This window comes from Typopeltis vanoorti, chromosome 20 (genome assembly GCF_054136105.1).
Source record: "Typopeltis vanoorti isolate ZY-2024b chromosome 20, IOZ_Tvanoo_1.0, whole genome shotgun sequence".
Taxonomy (NCBI): domain Eukaryota; kingdom Metazoa; phylum Arthropoda; class Arachnida; order Uropygi; family Thelyphonidae; genus Typopeltis; species Typopeltis vanoorti.
In genome coordinates this window covers 37,066,435-37,088,079 of record NC_143568.1, presented here as the reverse complement: position 1 = coordinate 37,088,079, position 21,645 = coordinate 37,066,435, and the positions used below count along the sequence as shown (strand labels likewise).

The 21,645-nt window shown below is 37.2% G+C and overlaps 1 protein-coding gene across 7 annotated transcripts in view; it reads right to left on the bottom strand.

Moving 5' to 3' along the window:
- Positions 1 to 21,645, bottom strand: part of dnc (phosphodiesterase dunce) — a 188,445-nt gene that overhangs the window by 4,015 nt on the left and 162,785 nt on the right. For 5 of the 7 annotated variants that reach the window (XM_090410771.1, XM_090410774.1, XM_090410773.1 and 2 more), the window contains 10 exons: positions 12,662 to 12,763; positions 11,825 to 11,886; positions 10,472 to 10,584; positions 9,676 to 9,766; positions 9,132 to 9,325; positions 7,105 to 7,203; positions 6,010 to 6,171; positions 5,606 to 5,705; positions 5,280 to 5,434; positions 1,991 to 2,113 (listed from right to left, as the gene is read on the bottom strand). In XM_090410771.1, the coding sequence (XP_090266897.1) occupies positions 1,991 to 2,113; positions 5,280 to 5,434; positions 5,606 to 5,705; positions 6,010 to 6,171; positions 7,105 to 7,203; positions 9,132 to 9,325; positions 9,676 to 9,766; positions 10,472 to 10,584; positions 11,825 to 11,886; positions 12,662 to 12,763 (1,201 nt within the window). Of the gene's footprint in view, positions 1 to 1,990; positions 2,114 to 5,279; positions 5,435 to 5,605; positions 5,706 to 6,009; positions 6,172 to 7,104; positions 7,204 to 9,131; positions 9,326 to 9,675; positions 9,767 to 10,471; positions 10,585 to 11,824; positions 11,887 to 12,661; positions 12,764 to 12,897; positions 13,829 to 18,074; positions 18,699 to 21,645 lie in introns of those variants that run through there. The other 2 variants (XM_090410775.1, XM_090410776.1) reach the window with 2 other exon arrangements.

The following is a 21,645-nucleotide window of genomic DNA, read 5'->3' as shown; positions in this document are numbered from 1 at the left end:
TCGGTCTGTTCCGGTCTCATTATCCACCCCAAATCCTTTTTTGAGATCCACCCTGCTTCTCTTTCCAATTGGCTTATGTTTTAGTATTTCTTTAGGATGTCGGGTGTTGGCCATTCGGTTTACATGTTCAATCTATTTGTTTAGTTTTTCTTCTGTTGATTTTGTTTTTAGTTCTTTTAAATGTCTTCGTTCATTTTTTGATCTAATAATGTGTATTTTGCAGTTGTTCTCATAAATCTCATTTCACTTGTTTTTATTCTTTATGTTGTTTGTTTATTGCCCAAATTTCACTGCCATATAATAATGTGGGCACTGCTAAAGTATTGCATATTTTCAAGCGTGTTTCTTTTTGTACTATTTGGGTTGAGAGTTCTATTTATCAGGCCTATGATCTGTAAAAATTTTGAAGTTTTTAATTTTATGTCTTTTTCTTCTTCATATGATATTTCACATCCAAGATAACTGAAAGTATTTATCTGTTCTATTATTTTATTATTAATAACTATTTTGCTTCTAATTGGAGTTTGTCCATAAAATGCCATTGTTTTAGTTTTATCTATGGATATTTTCATTCCAAACTGTTCTATTAAAATGTTCAAAATTATATATTGCTCTTTATAAATTGTCTTCCTCATATTACCTGATCATCTGCAAATAATAGCGTATTTATTTTGTTATTCTGGAAATTTCTATACCTTGATTGTTTAAGGTGTTCCACTGTATAAATATTTCATTAATGTAAATATTGAAAAGTATTGGAGACCGAGGGCATCACTGTCTTACTCCTTGGTTTATAGATTGTTTTTCAGACATTTTTTCATTTATTTTTATTTCTATTTCATTATCATTGCATGTAGTACAATATTAGGTATATTTATTCTTTGCAATATATCAAACAGTAAATATATTTTTACTTTGTCCAATGCTTTTCGTAATCTATAAACAAAAGATGAGTTTCCAAATTAAATTCTCTTCTTTTTTCTGTAAGTAGTTTTAAACAAAAAGCTGCATCCATTTCGATATTCTACTAATATTTTTTCACTGTATATTTTCAATATAAGTATTCTACTATGTATTCAATAAAACAATACCTCTGTAATTAATCAGCTGTTGTTTTAACACTTATTTAAATATAGGTAAAAGCCCCAAAGAAGGCTTTGTGCTTATTTTATATATCCCCCCCCCTCCCCAAATACAATGTCCTACGATGCTAAGTGACCTAGCGATTGAGTAATATCATTTTTTAATTATATACTAATCTGTCTGTAAATATATTCTTGAATTTTGTTCGTCCACTCTTTTCCCTCTTTCATCGTGGGAAAACTCATAAAAAATGAACTCGTCGCTGGCTTCTTATTGGGATTCAGAAAAGCACTAAGTTGAGAGCCACAACCTGACAAGCGACTTATATAAGGGTATCAGTTTCCTGATTATTCACCCTAAGGGGTGTACTGGATAATATGCAGTAAACATGTTTACAATATTATTAATCTCCTGTCAAAATTTTCCTCCAAATTAGTCTGACCATCAATCTACCCAAATCTTGGCTTTCCTGCCACCGTAGCACCCATTTTCTTAATCTTTCCCTCTCCCACCCCATTTAAGTGACCATTAACATTTCATTTGAACAAAAATCTCAACTAAATTTATATTCTTATTGAATCTCACCTTAAAGTTTAATCCTCACTTATCGACTAACGCCATCCTGTAATATCACACGAGGTCATCTACATATTACTCCACCCAGTTTTATGTCACCGGCAAACACACAAACACGAGAGATAGATTTTACTCTTAATATTTGCACTTAAATCATTTAATTAAAATATTAAGCAAGAAGGGATCGCAGCGCCTCGTTAAAAATAATTGGTTTAATTATCTCCAACATACACATCTAAGGATGACGTTATCCGTTCCTTAAGCCTAATCCGTTGCCAAATGTGTTATCTGACTACCCCCATGCGACGTGCTCCTTTTGATGGCCACCTACCTGAATTCTTTCTGTGTAATTGTCGAGTAGAAGAACTCCAGAACCAGCGACTTTCTTCGTTTCCACCATCGTCTTCAGATCTGCCAGGAGACTCATATGCTTGGACATGTCTGTCGCCAGAACCTGAAAATAAACAACCACACAGTCAAACCACAAACTATTGCTTGTGTATCATTCCAAACATTATAGTATATTATTCTCTCTTTCTTTAATGGACCACGTTACAATAACATGTATGCTATTGTAACGTGGTCTTGTATGTTAATAAACCTCAGTTGGGATGCGTCTCCACCTGACTGATTTGTGTTCTTTCATTGCGAATAATTTCTGCCGACTCTGAAATATTTACATATTAATTAAAAGTCTATTAAATATTAGTTCTTTAGTCACTCGTATGAAAAACAGAAGTGAAACAAGAAATGTAACCGAAACCTTTGATGCGAACACATCAATCAATGATGAACCGCTGGAATCTTGAGTCCAGAAATTGGACTTAACTACAGAGGAATATTTTTCCGAAAGATGGATAGTCGAAAACATTCTCAGGAATATCAAATAACTGTTGTCAGTTGATCGAACTTCTTTCGCTTTGTTCACGCAGATGTTTTTGTCCACAAAACCAACAGGAGAACTTGCGCTGTTAGCAAATGTACCCCTTCGATTATAAAAGTTCCGCATTACGTCCAAAAAAGAAGGTTGAGTGCATCGCATAGTAATTTCTTATTACACCTAAAAGGGATGTTTCGTAATACTTGAATTGCTTGCGCTTGAATTCGTGTAACAGTTGCTTTAGAACAATCCCGATAATTGAAATCAGATTTTTATTGTGAATTGAAGACGGAGCACTCAGAGAGGAGTCCATTAAATCGAATTAAGTGTAAACAACCGATTCTAGAAACGAGGTCAAGCGAAGATACTGTAGAACGTCTTACGGGAATTACGGAAATTACACGAAGCAGGCTCAGAAAGCAGACAGCGCACTTCTAAGTGAGCTTCAATGGATTGTGTCACAACGGATCTGCTCCCGTTTGGTTTGTGGAAGATAATGGATTACGGGAGCTAATGGATCGAAACCACGCAGTTCAGCGACTTTGCGGAGAGATGCAGAACAATAGAAGAAAATAAGGCCCCGCATATTCGTAGTTGAAGGGAAATGATTTCGCATCTGAGGTACAGCAATGAGAACCGGCTTGACTGACAAAAATACAAGATCATTGGCGGGTACTGTGATGTTGACAACAAACAAAGTTTTGTTGTCAACCGACTGATAATAACACCTTATATAGGGGATGTTTCAAAAAGAATGACCCGATTTCAAATAATTATATTTAATAATGAAAATGTGGTAGATTTACAAAATAAATTACCAAGTATGGCCTAAAGTTTCACTCACCACAATTACACCACAGGCCGTTCCCATGGTATGAGTCGCATTCATTTGTGGTTGCAGAAGTATACAATTTCCCAATCGGGACATTCTTTTTGAAACACCGTGTATATAGCACATCGGTTTTCTTCCATCTAAGCCTATGTGAAGGGGTGTCCAATGCGTGGTTTACTTCTGAATTGCTATAATGGGATCGAAGGTATTTCTTGTGTTGTCCGATGGATGTTATTACAGCTTCTCTGTCTGTGGCAGGCAGTTGCAGCCACAGGGTGCTCCACATACTCCAATAGGCGATATAAAATGGAGTTCGCCCGTTCTGTATCGCATGTTGGAGCGATAAAGAATGGAGTTTATCTTTTGGTGAGCCGATCCGACTTGCTGGTTGAAGTGTTTTGCTTGAACGTGGCGTGAAATTATATTTCTTTAATATACGCTACGAATATAAGGAAGAGGAGGAATAGTACTGCATATTCGGATTGGGCGACATGTAGTACTTGACCCGTTTTTAGGGCAGTGTGACGGAGATAGCGGTTTTGTAGCAAGACCTGCGTCAGCAGAACGAACAGCCCTGGTATTAGCGTTTTGAGTATCTAATGCTGTTGGAGTGAGCGAAGGTGTGATTAATTGTGGAACCATCTTCCAGTGTTTGGTTCTCTAAAATAATAATAATAATAGCGAACCATCTGAAAGACGAACTGGTATATCAAGAATGGGTGGACAGTTGTTTGTTTTTTCTAAGGCGAAGTGAATTTTATTAGATAAGTTCCAAAAGAATCTTAAAGTACATTGACCATGGGGGTCAAATGGCAAATACGTCGTTCATAGCGTAGCCAAAGGTTGGAAAGTGGCTGTGCTTTTGTGCTCAATATAAAAATTAGGCAAGGGAGGAAGCTCTTCTGATACCATTAATTTGCTTGTGGATTTTTTTCTTGCCATGTAAAGTAGCCGACAAACAAGTCAATTTGAATAATTCAAGCGTGACAAGGGAGAAATGTGGCTTATTAATTCAAGAGTCTGTTAGTGCTACATTAATAAATAAAAATGTAATATCAAAATTAACCATGATTGATTTTATAAATATAGGAGAATTACCTGTTAAAGCGCAAGCCATTTTTCTAAATGTTTGCAAAGTGTTGTGTGCAATAATGGGTATTATTTGGTCCCTGCACAAGATACCTCATATTTTTTTGTTTGTTTGAAAAAAATAAACAACTGTCTACCCTTTCTTGACACACTAGTCACTCGTCGTTCAGATGGTTCACTATCTTTTTCTATATTTAGAAAGCCAATACACACTGAAAATTACTTGCATAAACAATCAACGGCCCAACAGTATGGGATCCCACAAACGCTAATTCATCGATCGAGGAAGAGCTGTTTGTTCTAAGTGGCGCACAACTCAACTGCCTCTGCTACACTTTTGTCCAATGATTGCAACTCTTACAAAACAAATAAAAAAAAAATATCTCCCTACCTTCCCTTGCCAAATACAAAGAGCAAAACAAAACTGTTAACCCATATATCCGTAGTGTATCTTAAAAGATAGCTAAAGAAATATTTCACATCAAGTGCAAGCCAATTTCAAACTAGCCACCCTGATCGACTCACCAAAGGAAAAACTAACTCCATCCCTCTTTTTCATATTGTGGGATGTATGAATGTATTTCTTGTGTTCTCCGCCTCGGAGAATACAAGAAGGTATATTCACCGCCATCATCACGACAATTAAGGACTGATGTATACTTGGGCTAGTTCTTCATACAACAATATTAGAAGGAAGAAAACTTATGCGATGTAGAAGTTGTTACAAGTTCGGAGAGAATACTTCTTTTAGAGTGGCAATGGCTAGAACACGCGCTTAACTTCCGTAAATATGGCCGCCTTAACACATGCACTACTTACCATGTCGATAGCCATCTTCCTTAACGTTTGCTTCTGCTTCTTGGACAGATTGACGAAGATGTCGCAGTTTTCATCCTGAAGTAATTTAAAGCCCACTGCCAAGTGGTGGTTTTCCAGAACGGACTCGTCGTTGTACATCAGCGCCAATTCCGAGCCTGCAACGAAGCAAAGCGCATTAGTTTCTGGTATTTCCCGAAGAGGGCACTGAAATTGCGAATAGTTAACTGATCGAATTAATCTCTCCCTCACACACACACACAAAAAAAGAAAAAGCCTGTGCTGTCATTTTAAGTTTTCCTAATTATAAACTGACACTTATGACTTACTTGAGTTGATTAAGTACTGATTGGTGACACCAGGGTGATCCACATCGTGCAACGATGAAGCAAAAAGTGCGGCTAAGATTTCGAGATCCGTGAAGACATTCTGTAATTAATTATAAGACATTTAATTCATTCATCGAAAAGCTTTACACTTTTACGTCAGAAATGACAATATTTTTAAAAATAGGAACACATTTCATGAGCGAAAACATGACTTATAAGCATACAAAAAACTATTAGTCAGTGGCGCCATCTCACCGGCTGATTATGAACTAGATGGGTGCATCGCAAGCGTATTCGCCAATAATAATAATAATAAAAAAAAAAAAAAAAAAAAAAAAAAAAAAGATGCAGCTAATATCTGAGACGGATGTGCGTTTGGGAGTGTGAACCAAAACGATACTTACATCCAGGGCGGGTGAGAGGAGAAGCACGTGAACGGACTGTGTGACGTCAGCAGCGTGGGCACTGTTGTGGTATGGCACTTTCAAGTAGTGTTCCTCTAAAGTGAGCAGGTAGTTGAGGAAGGTCTTTGAGGGAATCTTGAAGGTCTTCAGCAAGTCTCGTTCCTGAATAAAGTGACGTCACAATCAGCTAAATTAGGACAACGCAGAATTTTTATTTGTGAAATATACGCAAAAATAAAGACGATTTTAGAACGACGATTGTTAAAAAAAATAAAGTGCACTGAGGTGTACACGCACACACTTCAGCGCATTTGATTAAAGAATCTCCCCCCAGAAATTCTCTAAATATAAAATTTAGAGTCTGTTTTCTAGAAATTATTTTTGGAGGAAAATCTTCATAAATTGTTCGATTTGCTGAATTTTCAAAATTAGAAATCTTCAAATTTCAACCAATCATTTAAAATTCTGTACATTTAAATTTTTAAATGGGTAATTTAATATAAATTTTTAAACATTAAAATTAAAATTAAAATTAAAAAAATGTAAATCTGCTCGAAACAATTGGCGAGAGCCGACTTAGCTCACCCTCCAGTAATAGTCCACCCCATAAAAAATAACTAAGTCTGTTAGGTAAAGAAAATATTTTATGCATTTTATTATTATATTTAGTCTTTCAATTTCTTAAACATTTTCCATCGTAAGTAGTTATTGCTGTCACGATTTATTTAATATATACTGCATTTACATCGCGTACCTGTAATGTTATATTTGAACGATAGATGGCAGCAGCATCGCACCACCATCATAACGTGAACGCATTGATCTGTAGGTTGGAAATCAGATAATTTTACACTTCAAGCTCAGTTTATGTTCAAAATATTTCGCTCCAGTTATAGTGAAGACAAGAATTAGTGCTGTTGATAAACTCTGATAGTGAATTTGTAAGCATTCTAAAGAGGCTTATTTCGTTTTGCTTCTACAGCATACAAAATGCATGAACATGCATTTTGTAATATGAAGGAGTTAATTCTCTTGATTTCAAATATTTTGAAACTAATATAAATTTCATTGTAAAAATAATCAATAAAAACTTACCCTAAAAATGGTGTATACGATTGTAGTGAGGGGTCTTCCTCCAGAAAACTCTCCTACTTGGAAGATATCGATCCCCCACTGGTCCAAATTATCCAGCATCTAAACAAAAATATAAATAAATAGTTTTTTTTATAAAATGCAAGTACGAACTGGAAATCTTTAATAATTTTTACAGTCAATCTTAAATCTGGACGCAAGACTATTTTTCAGGTTAAAAACATCCAAAATTAGACATCATACGTAGTTCTTTATCGACTGCAAGTGGGAAAAAAAAAAAACGGAAATATGATTCTTTTGTATGCAAAATATATCTCCGATATGCACGTGAGTTCGAAATTCATGGGACAACAGCTGATTTTTAATTTCTAATTAATTTTAATTGTAAATTTATATCAATTTAAAAGCGTGATAAATGTTATACGTGAAAACTGAATAAATTAGCAAGTAATAAAGAAGTATTTAAAAAAATTAAGTATTTCTCGATCAGATACTCCTCATGAGAATGAAGTGTAGATTCGCTATTGTGGAAAAGTTGGTAAAACCTGCAGATTTTTTAGATCGGGAAGAAAGGCTATTTCTTCACAGCTCGTACTTGCAGGCTATGTTGTTCACTGATATCTTGCCGTTGGCACTGAGCAGATTTACTTGCCAAGTTTAACGTCGTAGTTTTTTTAGCATGTTGTCGAAGGCAGGCGGCTTAATTGGAAAATGCAGCATTATTTTAATAACGCGAAATGTGGATTTAGAATTGGATCGATGATGAGGGGATCGATTTAATTCATTACAAAGTTTATGCAAAAAAAATTTGGTAATTTATTTCTAGGGGAAAAAAATGTACGCCGACATCGGAAAAATCAACAACATTGCTAGAATTAATTTTGTCCCTTTCAATGGGAAGTAAAATTAAAATCACGTGGTTTCAATTAGTCTTTAGCTGATTCTTTTGACAACTTATTAAACTGTTTGATGGTTGGCGAGGTGATGACTGATTTTCAGATAACTTGCTGTGGTTTTCGAGTCTCAACTATAGGCGTGGATGTTTGCGAATCCTTTTTAAGGTGGTAGATGATTTTCGTATCTCGGTGTGAGACTACAAATCTGCTTACTGTAGCCTAACAAACAAAAGGTTACATTTTTGATCGCAAAGGCAGATGTACAACAGGCTCACACTCTCTAGGTTGGTTGGATTTGCATGAAAACTGAATGAATCTTGTTTTTTTCTGTAAGATTTCGCTCTCCCCCCCCCCCCCGTTCACACACACAGTCACGAATCTATGCGAGATTCTGAATTTTTAAAGGATGATTTGTGTTCTCTAACTTAGCTTCTACGAGAACATTCTAGTAAAAAATTAGTAGGAGTAATGAAATCAGGAGCAGCTTTGATCCAACTAAAAAGGAGGGGTGGAACTTTATCTCGTGTTCACCATCGGTACAATAATACTGTGGGTAAGCTACAGTATTACTGTAGCGAAAAGGTAGAAACCAGGAAGGCTGAAATCGTATCAATTTCCACATCTATCCACTTACGAGGGTTACATAACTAAGTTCATATTATTTTGCAGCGCCTCAACCTCGCTATCGGTAGTAGCGACGCCCTCGGGTTGGAACATAAGAAAAGTTTATAGAACCTACGTTACCTGGTCGTAAGCAAACAGGCGATCTTGATACGTTGAGTGTAAAAGTGTAATTCACGTTTACAGAAACTTCACATACGTTTATGTTATTTTCTTATCAGTGTGATATCCCCCACTCTCCGATGATATATCGCTGAGAGGGATGACGGAAGAAATGAGATTTTGGAAACAAAATAAGATTTTCGTATTAATGATTTTCAGTTATATTGCGTACAACTAGATCAGAACGAAGTAGGGATTGGAATCAGGAAGGTGATTTTTTTGAAATTTATTCTAGAGGACAGGTTATACGATAGGAAATTTTGGGTGAAGAATATCCGAAGTGTGTATATATATAGTTTTTATGACAAATTCTTTGAAACGGGGATGTTAAGTCGAGAATAAAACGCTTACGTCTGAAAGCTCTTCTTCGTGAGGTGTTTCCACTCCGAACTTGGGGAGTTTCGTTAGACTGTTGGTATGGCAGAGGGGTTTCTTCACCCCCGTGATCTGAGACATCGCCTGTCCTGCTTTTTGTTTTGTGCGATTCGTTTGCGCTTGACTCTCTTCTGCCCATAAAGATGGCAGATCCAGTTCCTGCTGTTTGTCTAAAAGAAAGAAAAAAAAAAAAATGTAAAATTAACGTCTGGCATACATTTGCACGATATCGGTTGCTATGACAACCACATATAGAAGACAATCCAGAGAATCAGCGGTATTGTTAATTTAATTGTTCGTTAATGATGACTTAAGGGGCTTATGAGTTATATTATTATTATTTGTTTGTTTTTTTTGAGGGGGGGTTAGCTTAGTGCTACAAAGATCTTTTATTAAACTGGCACATGTCAAATCTAAGCGAGGCTGAACCGCAATGCGCAACGTTGCATTTTCTTCATAAAGAGTTGACCTTTTTGCGCCGTCTCCCCCCCAACCCCAGCATATAGAAATTCCTACTCACCGAGGAAAGTGCTGCAAATATACTCCGATATTTGGCATCCTGATTTAGATTCTGAGAAGTGACTCAACTCCTTATTCAGCATCCTCTTAAACTGAAAAGTAAACAAAACAAATTACACGACACTATTTTCGTAAATTTTATAGAATAAATAGAACACAAAAGTTAATAAAACTCACATTAACTAGTATTACACATATCTAGTTTTAAAATAAAATGAAACCAAATAAACCATTACAATATTCATCGTGCATTGCGGTATTAAAAATGGCTGCTTCTTAGAAGTACGTCTGATGAGGACTTCATTGTAAATTCCTTTCCTCAGCCCCCCCTTCCCTCTTCGAGGCCAAGTTATATCTACAGCTTTCTTAAATGTTTGCGAGACTTGAATACCTAAGTTTTTCCTATGGCTTACCGGGTGGTGCCGTTTTTGACCCTCGGTACAGACATGATGGAGCCACGAATGGTTTAAGTTGACGTGACTACTCGTGTAACGGAGATGTTAATTTACGACCTTCGTGATAACGAACCTCATTTAAACAAACAGTTTACAGTGTTGGGACAATTCTTGGAAATGTACGCCAAACATCTTAAATATCTTTTCGGTTTTTCGTAAAACGCAGGTGCACCCATTGACTTTGGACAATGTCAGTTTTCTCGAACGGACATTTGCTACTTATTCCCCCCTCCCTCCCATAACCACGAACGTATAATCATACTCCAGTCAGTGTCCATAGTGAGCGGACTTACTTCTAAACAATCCTTCCTTAATGTGAGATGAGACAAGCAAGAAACTCACTTTGCTGGAAGCCATGTCTCCCACAGATCGATGGGTGTGAATATTCTCCAGTTGATCCAGACACCAATCCAGTTCTTCCAGAGTTTCTGAAGCGAGTTTGGAAAACCCATCATCTGAAAAATGAAATGAAAAAAAGTTAAGAAATAATTATATACTTCCGCCCTCCTCTTTCATGCATTTAAATATATTTTTTTTCTATATTATAAAATGCGCATTCTAAAAAAGGTATATTGGATTTCCTGGTTCTCTTTAATTCATGCGTAAATTACTGAATTAATCTATTGTATTGCCAGTCTGAAACCCTTAGCAACGAATTGCGCATGCTCAGTCAATTGAAACTCTTGTATTTGACATATAAGCTGGTAGTTTTTCAACGACGAAAATTTCAATGGACTGAGCATGCGCGTTTCGTTGCTAAGGGTTTCAGACGCATGCTCAGTCAATTGAAACTCTTGTATGTGGCATATAAGCTGGTAGTTTTTCAACGACAAAAGTTTCAATGGACTGAGCATGCGCGTTTCGTTGCTAAGGGTTTCAGACTGGCATACAATAGATTAATTCAGTAGTTTACTCATGAATTAAAGAGAACCACATATAAATGTTGCTGTTTATCATCTGAAAGAGGTACTGTTTATTACTTCAAAACAAATCCATATTAAATCAAATCTTACAATACTCATAATTTAATTCTAAATTTCATAATATATGGAAGAACGCATGCAAACAAGACACGTGTCTTCATCAGAACACAGTTAAATCACAGAAGCATATCACGTGATCCCAAACAATCGTGTAGCGCAATGATTTGCGTGGCTTCCAAGCGATTAGAAAGGTAACAGTACACGAAATACGTGCTAGCCTAACGATGCTAGTGGAATATAAACTGAGAAGGCGGATTCAGTTTAACACACGAAACGGATGATACCATCTGTGGAGCAAGAAAGAAACTAATAAGGCGCCGTGGCAGTAGGAGTGGCACAAAATTAAGATATGTGTAGACTGCAATGCGTTTAACAGTCGATCACGTGATCATATTTAAAACAATATTTCTCTTAGAACATAAAAGGAAAATTGAGTAATGGTGGAATATCGGAAAGGTAAACAATTAAAGGAATATAAAAGAAATTTTCTTAATATTTTTCATGTACAAGAAATTAATTTGAATAAAAAGTCATACTTTTAAGATTATTTAAAGAATTATATTAACTATACATAATAAAATAAATACACCATATCAGTAATAATATAAATTATATATTTATTATTATCATATAATTATTAGACAGCAAAGATGAGATTGGTAAGTAATGTCAGTGATATAATCAAACGGTAATTAAAATTGTTAATAATTACCTGAAAAAGATTTTGATGGCGTGGTGGCAAAGGTCGGAGTATTGGAGGGCCTCCTGGAACTCCTGAAAGCAAATGATTAAAATTTTGATTATTTAAAGAAAAAATAAATCAGGTGGATTATTTATATTCCACCTGATTTATTTTTATTTATACGTACTAAAAGAAAAATTACTATTCCCTCTCTAAAAACACAAATAGAAAGGATGGGGGATTTTAAAATCAACGGTTTATTCCTCATCCCAAAATATCCCCCCTAACTTTTGCTTAATCGGTGTGCAGCTTCTCACAATTACGAAAGAACTCGTGGAGCTTCAACCTGATAAATTGTTGCACAGTCGAATTAACCTCTTGTGTGAGTGCACGTCATTAGCTGCAATGCCAAGACAGTCTTATTTTTTTTTAGCAAAAGAACATTTTTGTACTTCGCTCATTAAAATGCAACTAAAACGCTTAATAGACATTTGAAAGGGGCGAGGAAGAAGGGATTTAATCCGGGAAGCTAATAACACAAAGAAATTATTGAGGCAGTCACGTGATCCAAAGAAATGAGAATAAAAACGATGGGTCTGGATAGCATCTCTCTCTCATACACACACAGCATAAACGCCCTGACTTGAACACTCATTTCGCTCTGTTCTCGATGTGCCTTAGGATATACAATATCTTATATTCTACTGAGAAAGATTTATTTATTTTCTTTGAAAATCAAACATTCTGAATTAAAAAAGGAGATCTGATAATCTCATTTTGTTCTTCAGAAAAATGAAAGTAAAGCAAAAAAAAAAAAAAAAGAATCGTAAATGAAAAATAGGCTTACATTATGGCGCCCATACGTACTTGTTTGGTGCAACGTTGGTGAGACAGATATAATTATTGCGGACATTTTTCAGACTGGCAAGGATTTGGGCAAACGGGGTGACGATGAGATCCTCACAGTGTCTGCAAAAAGAAAAAAAAAAAAACAAGTAGAGATAATTCCATTAGCGATCTTACGTCAACGTAAGAAATACATCTAAAAACAAACAACTCTAGTATAAAAAGAAAGTGAAGAAAATGGGATTTGTAATGGATACCTGTTATGCTCTGGTGTGAGAGAACAAGCAATTGCATTAATTGGAATCATGTCACGGAGCGATATCCAATTACAATGGACTCCCTCAGTTGTTCATCCCGAGTCCGTGTGTGTTTTGAAACCATTTGTTAGTTACTCAAGGCAAGCACCGAGTCTCTTTTTCGGAGTCGGAGTTCATTCAACCCATTCTGAGAACTTTCTTTTTGTGGGCATCTGTCCAAGGCGATATCTGGATTTTGTCCATCAAAGGCAAAAGAAATTACGCAGCCAGAAGCTGATTTCATCCGCTGTGTAATTTCAGTGGAAAAACAACACCTGAGTATTCATGTGCGTGTGTCGATAGATGGCTTGGGCGTATTTTTAGAATGCCTTAATATTTCTTTCGCATTGTCACCGAGCGCATTAGCATTTTCTTACGACCACGCGTTCATTTTCTTTATTCACGAGAGTTATTTAAAGAAAACGAATTTTCCGCACGTGGAGATCCCGCATTCACCGAACATTTGGAAGGAAATGGGCCTCGATCAGGAGTGTCAACCCTCATCATTCCTTACGGTAAAACTTATCTACACACCGCTAGTCTACATCACAAAGAAGACAATTTTGCGGAGCGCAAATCACGTCTATTGATAGAGTAGCTAACGAAGTGCCAAAAACTCATTCGTTAAAAACATCACAGAGACGGAATGAAGACGTAACCTTTCACCTTTGGAGGGCATTGCAGAATTGGCGTTGTGAGATGGCGGTGCTGATGCACACAACACAAGATTGTCTCTTCCCATTGCTGAGAATATTTTGCAGTTCATGATGCGCAGCCGCGAAGTATCGAGAACGAATGGGACAAAAGTTTTCATCCGCCATGCGAGTGATGAAAATCTCATCATGTCATTGTTTAAACTAAGGGATGGATCAAATGTAATTTCTAATGTGAACTTTACCCTTCTGTTTATCTGTAAGTCGTTTAAATTGAGGTTTTTACGTCATTGTTTGCATCTCCTTAAAACTTTAACTTGAAGTGGATTGCTTCTTTCCACACCAAATCCCACGCCATTTCTGTTAAGTCATTCTTCTTCTTGGCAATTATTCCACAAATATGCGGCGATTATTGCCCTTCTTAGCACAATTTCGAGTAGATCTTTCCCAGTCCTTGAGAATGACGTATGCTCAAAGCGGTGAAGGCGCAGTCAGGCATTTCGCCAAGCTAGAAAAAGGAGTTCCATATGGTTCGCGATAAAAATACAAAACCACTTAAATGAATGTACGAGGAGCGAAGGACTCCTGTCCGATGGAATGATGCATAAATAGTCTGCAGCATCCCAACGATGCCAAAAACTCTTCACACCGTCAGATATTACAGGAGTGTCACGTGATAGGAATGGTGTAACCGGAAAAATTTGCGATGAGCAGCTAAAAATGTTTACATTTTTAGCTGCTCAAACTATTTCGAATTCGATAATTGGAAACTATTGTCGGGTCCATATCAAAACAGGGGCTTTACTCTTTTTTGAAATTATTAACTATCGCTATTTTTTTTTTCTTCGTATACATTTTCTATTGAAAAGAACACACGTCTTTGTTTGAAGCAGTCTCTTGCAGATGGATTTGGCACGTAAGTGGTTGCAGTCTTTGACAGCCGAAACCGGCAAATGAATTTTTCAAGCAACTGTGATATTTCCGTGCAGCAGGAACAATTCTTTGCAGATTTCAATCAAAGAAATTGCCGAACTAAAGTAGTCTTTCTTCATCTGCAAAGAGCCGTATTAATTCTATCATTTCAGTTGAGAAAAAAAAAAAAAAAAACAGCTGCAGTTTCAAATTGCAAGCCTTTGCAATCTGAAGCAGAGAATTATCGCCATTCTAGTTATCAACAGTACTTTAGAAAGAGTCACAAACACATTAATTTCTAGCATGGGATTAGTAACCATGAAAAACCAGCAGTCATCCACTCCAAGGACAAATACATAGACGGACGTGACGGAAGCACTGGTTCTGGTTGAATCTGGTTTTGGTCGTTTACGAAGCTGGGAGCTGCCACAAACAGGCATTTCGCGTGTCATAAACAATATTCTCGAGTTTGTAGTCAGCAATAATATCGCATTAAAAATCATAACATTTCCCCACTTAATGCGTTGTGTGTTCATCATTTAATTCTTCAACGTCTGAACTCAATCTAGTCGCGTTACTTTTATTGCGTTTTAAGACCTTGACGAAGTATTGATGGTAAAAGCGAAGTTGTAAATTCTCTACGCGTGGGAATAACGCGTGACATTTCCTTGCTGCAACAGAAGATGAAAATATATGCAAAAATACAAAGAAAGGATATTTTGCAATTTAGTAGGAGAGTGTAAAACCAGAACTTCGTTTATGGACAGCCTATTGCGCGCATTTTACGACTGTTTTCCAAGAAGTTCATTAAGAGGCGCTTTATATTTGCTAATAATTCAAAAACATATTTAAGTAATTAACCCGAATATTTGAACCAATCTAGATTGCAAAGAAAATATTACTGCATGCAATAAAAGACTGCGTGTGTCACAAGTGGCCGATGACGTAATGTTGAGCTACTTTTGGCAAGTTCACGATATGGCAGAAAGAAAGCCTGGAGCTCGTTGCCTTTTACAGCAGTCAGTAGTTCTTTTGCATCAAACCGCTTCCAAGGAATAGAAACAGAAATCCGTCTCTTCTACAGCATCTTAAAAACAATACGAAGCAGTTTTCTATGAGCATTTCCTTGCTAGCGATTCTGTAAGAGCGACAGCACACATCCCACCTACTTATTTCCAAGAACATCGTCTTTCTTAGTCTTTATCCTTACTGACAAATACTACCTTTGAAAGATGTCTGCGACTAATGTAAATCCCTTGGTCTTAACTCCAACACGTAAGCCTCTCCCCTTACACAGAGAAGCACAGTTATTTCGCTATGCTGTTTGTTAAATGCAGACTAATCCCTAATTCCATTCCTTGGTTTATTTCACTTTTCCAGTAAAGTTTTTTCCCACCAACTCTCAGAAAACAGGGATTTCGTTAGATACGTCTTGACAGCCTTTTTAGACTACCTATTGTGACGTATTCTTAGAACTTGGAGATTATTAGCGAAGAATGACACATTCTGCTCTGAATGTCACGATTGTTTATCAGGAGTGCTTGGAATTTCGAGTCATTTAAATCATCATTAACATCTTGTTGCTAGGTAACAGCATAGGTGATATCAGAAGAACAAAAAATTCTTTTAATGAAAGTTAATAATTCTGAATTTTGTACGCGAATAATCGACAAAAACAATCCAGAAAAGACTTTGTGCGTGAAAACAAGAGCAGTTGTCAATGATGGGGTCGGTAACCTTTTTTATCCTTGGGGGATAATTTACATCCGGAATCCTAAAGGCCCAACAATTAGCCATCAGGGTGCTAATAAATTTATGATTGCACAGGTGTAATATGTATTGGTTATTTGCTAAATTTTTTTTAAATATTAAAATGAAATAATTAGCTTTTAACTATACAGAAAAAGAGCGGTTTGCTAGGAAAATATATGTCGTAAGGTCCGTAAAACAAACTCAAGGGACTCGACTGTCGACCGCACCCTATGATTTTTGTTTATATATATTTTCATCACCCACAAAAGGTTGTTAACCTGTTGTACGTTTAGTACGGCGAGTGGATTGAAGTTAATCTATTCATTAGTGTAGTGATCGAACGATGGATCTTTTTCCAGGCTATTTCAGGCCTCCAATAAACGTGACAGAAATCTCACACTGGGGGATAAATATCATTTACATCCAGGCTCACAGCAGGGATGTGAATCCACACTTTATCGGCTGGAAAAAGGATGTTCCACTCGGTTAATCAAACATTTATTGGTGTATTCAACAACAAGAATTGTAGCGATGACACAAAAATTGTTTGAGTGGTCAGATGTCGGAACATTATTAACTTTATGATAAAAAAACGGATGCTTATTTTCTTAGCACACACACACGTTGCTTATCACTTCAAGAATTACTAACACAGCAATGTGGTCTAAATGCCGATTACAATTTTTGCTATGAAGTTATTGTTTTTTTTTTTTTTTTACTACACAAAGCAATTCTTCTAATAAATGACAACACATTTGATGAAACATGTAGCGTCGTTATTAATCAAATACCACCACATGATAAAGAAATCATTCCTTTTAAAATCTTACATAAATTCCAGGTTTTTTAAAAAAAAAAAAGAAATGGATTCATGTCTTTTTGCTCCTTAAGTAGATGGAGCTGTTTAGTCCTAAATTTATTTCCCCCCTCACCATCGAAGGATCCGAGTACATTCCTACAGCGTGCTAGATGAGAGATGTTTCCCAATTTTAAACGGTGTGTATATGTACACACACACCTGCGTGCTTCACAGTCGATTTTGCCAAGTTATAGCATTAAACCTGCGCCAAACGGACTAACTCTGGAAGTGGCTGAAAATAGGCTTAGGAAGAGGTGCGCTGGTCACCGATTGCAGCTGAACCTTTGAGTCCTTCTACTGCAGCATCAGAAGCCAAAGTATGCAGCATAACGAGTTTTCTTAACGTACAACAGCTAAAAATAGGGATTTCCACCATCGATATAGGATTACTTAACATTTTGCGTGCCATTACTTAGGGTGAATTTTTTTTTTTTTTTTTTCTGCCTAGAATTGCAAGATAGCAATATGTGGCGGTGGGAATTTCAGTAAGTTGTTTTGTCTTTTTTTTTTATCGTCAAATACTTTTAACCTTTGGACGTTTATTTGTAGACCGATAAGATGCGCAGCTGTGCTGTGCTGTCTGGAGAACGAACGAACAAACAACTGCTGCACACATAACGTTGCGATACACCATCTGAGCAGCCAGAATAATTGGAGAGAACATTGGAAAAGGCGTCTGGGCTACAAAATGTTGTTATCTCAATTTACCCGCAAGCACGTGACCTTCAAGGTTATTTAAATAAAAAATGCAGAAACATTAACTAAGCAGCAGAAGAGAATCGGTGGAGGGAGAGAGGGCGATGTGGAAATGAGATTTTAATGTAGTTCCCTTCGTTAGCATTCCTGGGCTGCAACTGAGGAGAGGCGAGAGGAATAATTAGCACCACCACGTGCGGCCCGTAATATCGCTAGCGGAAGAAATCTTTTTTTTCTTTTTTTAAATTGTAAGAAATTTATCCTACCCTGTTAGATCCCGTCTTGAATCTGCTCCCATCAGTCGCTCCCAAAAGGTCGCCCTCTGTTTTTTGATCCGGAGGACACTCGTACTGAAATTCCTCGGCAGCACCGACTCTTCCTCCATCTTGGCACGATTCTCAGCTCGAAGGTGGTCGCAGCTTTTGTGAAGTTCACTACCGTAAACGACGTGCACTGAATCTAATCTTCACCGAAGTTTTGCTTACGGATTCTTTCCGTGCACCGTCAGTGGTCGCTAACACATCGAGGGTTGAGCACTGTCATGACCTTTGGCATCCACCGATCGTCAAGAGTATTCCGTGCGAACCTTCATTCCGAGAAACACGGATTCACGCAAACAAAAGGTTTTCACGTGCGCTTTTCACTTCCCCCTGACGAATATCCGCTCCGATCAAGCCAACACCGCAGTGCCGTGTGAACGATGAATTTTCGACGCACCAGTCTTCCGGAAGTTGCAGACGAAATAGCGAGGTTTTCCTTGTTCGAGAACGACATCCTCACAGCTGATCCTCCCACACATCGGGGACCGTCTCTCTTTTAGCACTACGCATCGAGGTAATCAATATCATCCCAACTGCCGCGCACTCCCGCCTTTAAAGGGGGAATTGACGGCTGTACTGCTCTTCGAGTTATCAGTCGACGCACGTGAAGGAAGCCAGCGCTATCTAGCGGGAAAGTTTGGATGTGTGACGAAGAGCTCGTCGGCAAGAATCCGTTACCAAGGGGCAGTGCAATTCGATGCCTGAAACAGTGGGCTGCGCTGTTGCACGAGGCGCGGGAAAGAGACACAGTTGGAAACATCACCACAAGCGACTGACGTCGTCTTATTTATTTTTAATCTTTTCCTCCGCCCTGAACGAAGACAAGTGTGTGTGTGTGGGGGGGGGGGAATGCTTTCGATGAATGCCCTGTTAGCCCTTCGTTGGATTTATTCAGCTGGTGGTGATTGCGATGTAAGGAAGAGAAATGCGCGAAATTGCACAGAAAAGCTTCGTCATGGATAGAAAAATAAATACACTGGTTGTTCAGCATTAAAAGAATCACAGAAATACGAAAACTCAAAGTTACAATTCGTATTTCGCGGATCGCTGTAAGGTTTCTGTTCTTGGCATATCCGAACACGAGCGATCACGTTAACATTTGAAGAGCGTTTTCTATTGATATTTCGAGAAGGACATTAGTCGTAGCTTCATCTCCTGTGAAGAATGATTCTCAGTTGCCAACATCCCTCCCTTCTCCTATGTATCGAAACTTACACGAGATGTTTTTATTCAATTGCACTCGTGGCGCGCATGCAGGATCCAGTCGGTCACAACAACGTACAGACAGACATCCAACCTAGTTGATTGCATAGTTGGATTGTAGAAATGAGACAAATGCTCCGTATACGCGTTTCCCATTTCACACTATTTTGAATTATCAGATGTGGCGGCTTATGAAACATTGCCGAGTTCTCTTTCGGTGTGTAATTCCTCTTTAGGAAGAGAAATTTGAATGCGTATAAAAATTAATCTATAAATGAAATATCCGCAATGTACAGTGAGCATTTCAAAATCTCCATACAACGCGGTTTCGATATAACGCGCGTTATATCGAAAAAAAAAAAGCGCGTTATAACCCTTGTTCAACGCTGTACTTATACAACATGGTTTAAAAAAAAAAAAAACACGGTCTACAAATTGTACTAACCCTTTATTTTATTTTATTTTTTTATTTTATTTTTTATTTTTACCGCGTGACTTAAGAATCAAATTTTATCTTCGTTAAATTTGCGTCTGCCCGTATCGCACACGTAGTTATAAGTAGCGAATTTCTATTAGGGGAAACACCCTTTCGTGTAGTACTATCATATCCTGTACACCCCTTGAGGGTACATGGCAGGAATTTGATGATGATGAAACACCCTTTAGTACTCATGTACGTCAACCGTATAAAGTGTTTATTGTTGAAAATTGTCCTCGTTTCTGTCAGGAAAGTGCATTAAAAATCATAAGTATGTGTTCATCTCGAGCTGAGCACTTTATTTTCTGCTGAGTTACATACAATATGTAATGCTTTTTTTTATATAAAAAAAAATCTTTTTATAGTAATGGCCATTTGGAGCGCTTTTGCGGTACACGCGTTTGTTAATAGGGATAAACCCACCCACTGTAAACTGCCAAAGGTAACAATTGAACAAGACTGAAGATACATTAGGTTTCGATCAGCACATGAGACTCAACCTTCGCGAACTTCTTCATAAGTGGTTCAATCTCTTCGATAGTGAATTGATTGATGGGGAAACAGATTTCAATGAGGAGGGACTGGTACAATTGATAGATGACGTCGAACCAAATGGCGGGGAAAGTTCTGTCGGAGATTCTGATTGTGATGAATCCGTTAAAGAATTCAGTTTAAAGAAATTCGCAGAAGGATTGGACTTGGCAAGAAAGTTATTTTACGGATAATGATCCCTGAATGGAGCGCTCCATGAAATTCACGAGACGATTGGATATTTGTTTAGCTCCATGTTATGAACTTAATAAAAAATTGCAGCATAGTGGTAAGCAAGGTCTTATTACTGACTTCTTGATAACTAAACCAGCCGAAGTATGCAATGAGAATTATAGAAATGAAATCATCACTTGAAATCCAAGAGATTTCAAGTGATGATGACCTCCGGCCACTCGTAAATAAAGAACATCTACGAAATGTTAGTTTTGAAGAGAGTGATGACGATTAAAATATGCACTATTTTATTTTGTCTAAAACATTTATGCATTATGTGCAATGAAGTTGACGCACAATTTATAATTTTATACTATGTATTTGTTTCATAGTTTTCTTAACTTACATGAATTACCTGAATTAAATAAAGATATATTTTTGTTGGTATGTCATTGTTTATATAATCTTAAAAAAAAAAAAAAAACGATTTCGGAACCTAACCCTACTTTTTCTATGTGATCTGAGTCTCGCATTACGCGATTTATATAACGTGGCATTTTTGTGGAACCTAACATCCGCGTTATACGAGGGTTACCTGTATATAGGTTTCGTTTGATGACGAGTGTGACGTAATGTTACCATAGCAACTGCAAGTCCACATTTGGCAGTTGGCTGACACGATCGTGCCTTCTAGATGTCCATAAATATTTCAACTTAAAAAACGAAACGAGCAACATTCTTGCAGGCCTCGCGCCAAAGATGTTTTACTTACGTCTACTTCACTGGAAATTTTACACACTGCATTTGACCTTCCTGATACTTTTCTTTAGCTTGATGATCTCAGACCGTCTCAATTTTTATAAAATATTATATTTTATAAAATTTTTATAAAAGGTCTCTTTTACTTTTCATTATAAAAGAAGTTTCTTCATATCTTAAAGTATTCTATGTAAAACTTGAGGTAATCGGTAGGTAGCCACTCTCACTTTTCAGCATCGCTGCAATGGAGTGTATTTCTGCTGCGTACGGAGACGAAAATCAAGTTGACTAATCCGAACCAGTATTTTTTTTTTTTTTTGTATGTGTGTTCCAAGGTCGATTGGTCCGAGGTAAGAGATTAAAAGTTCGAGT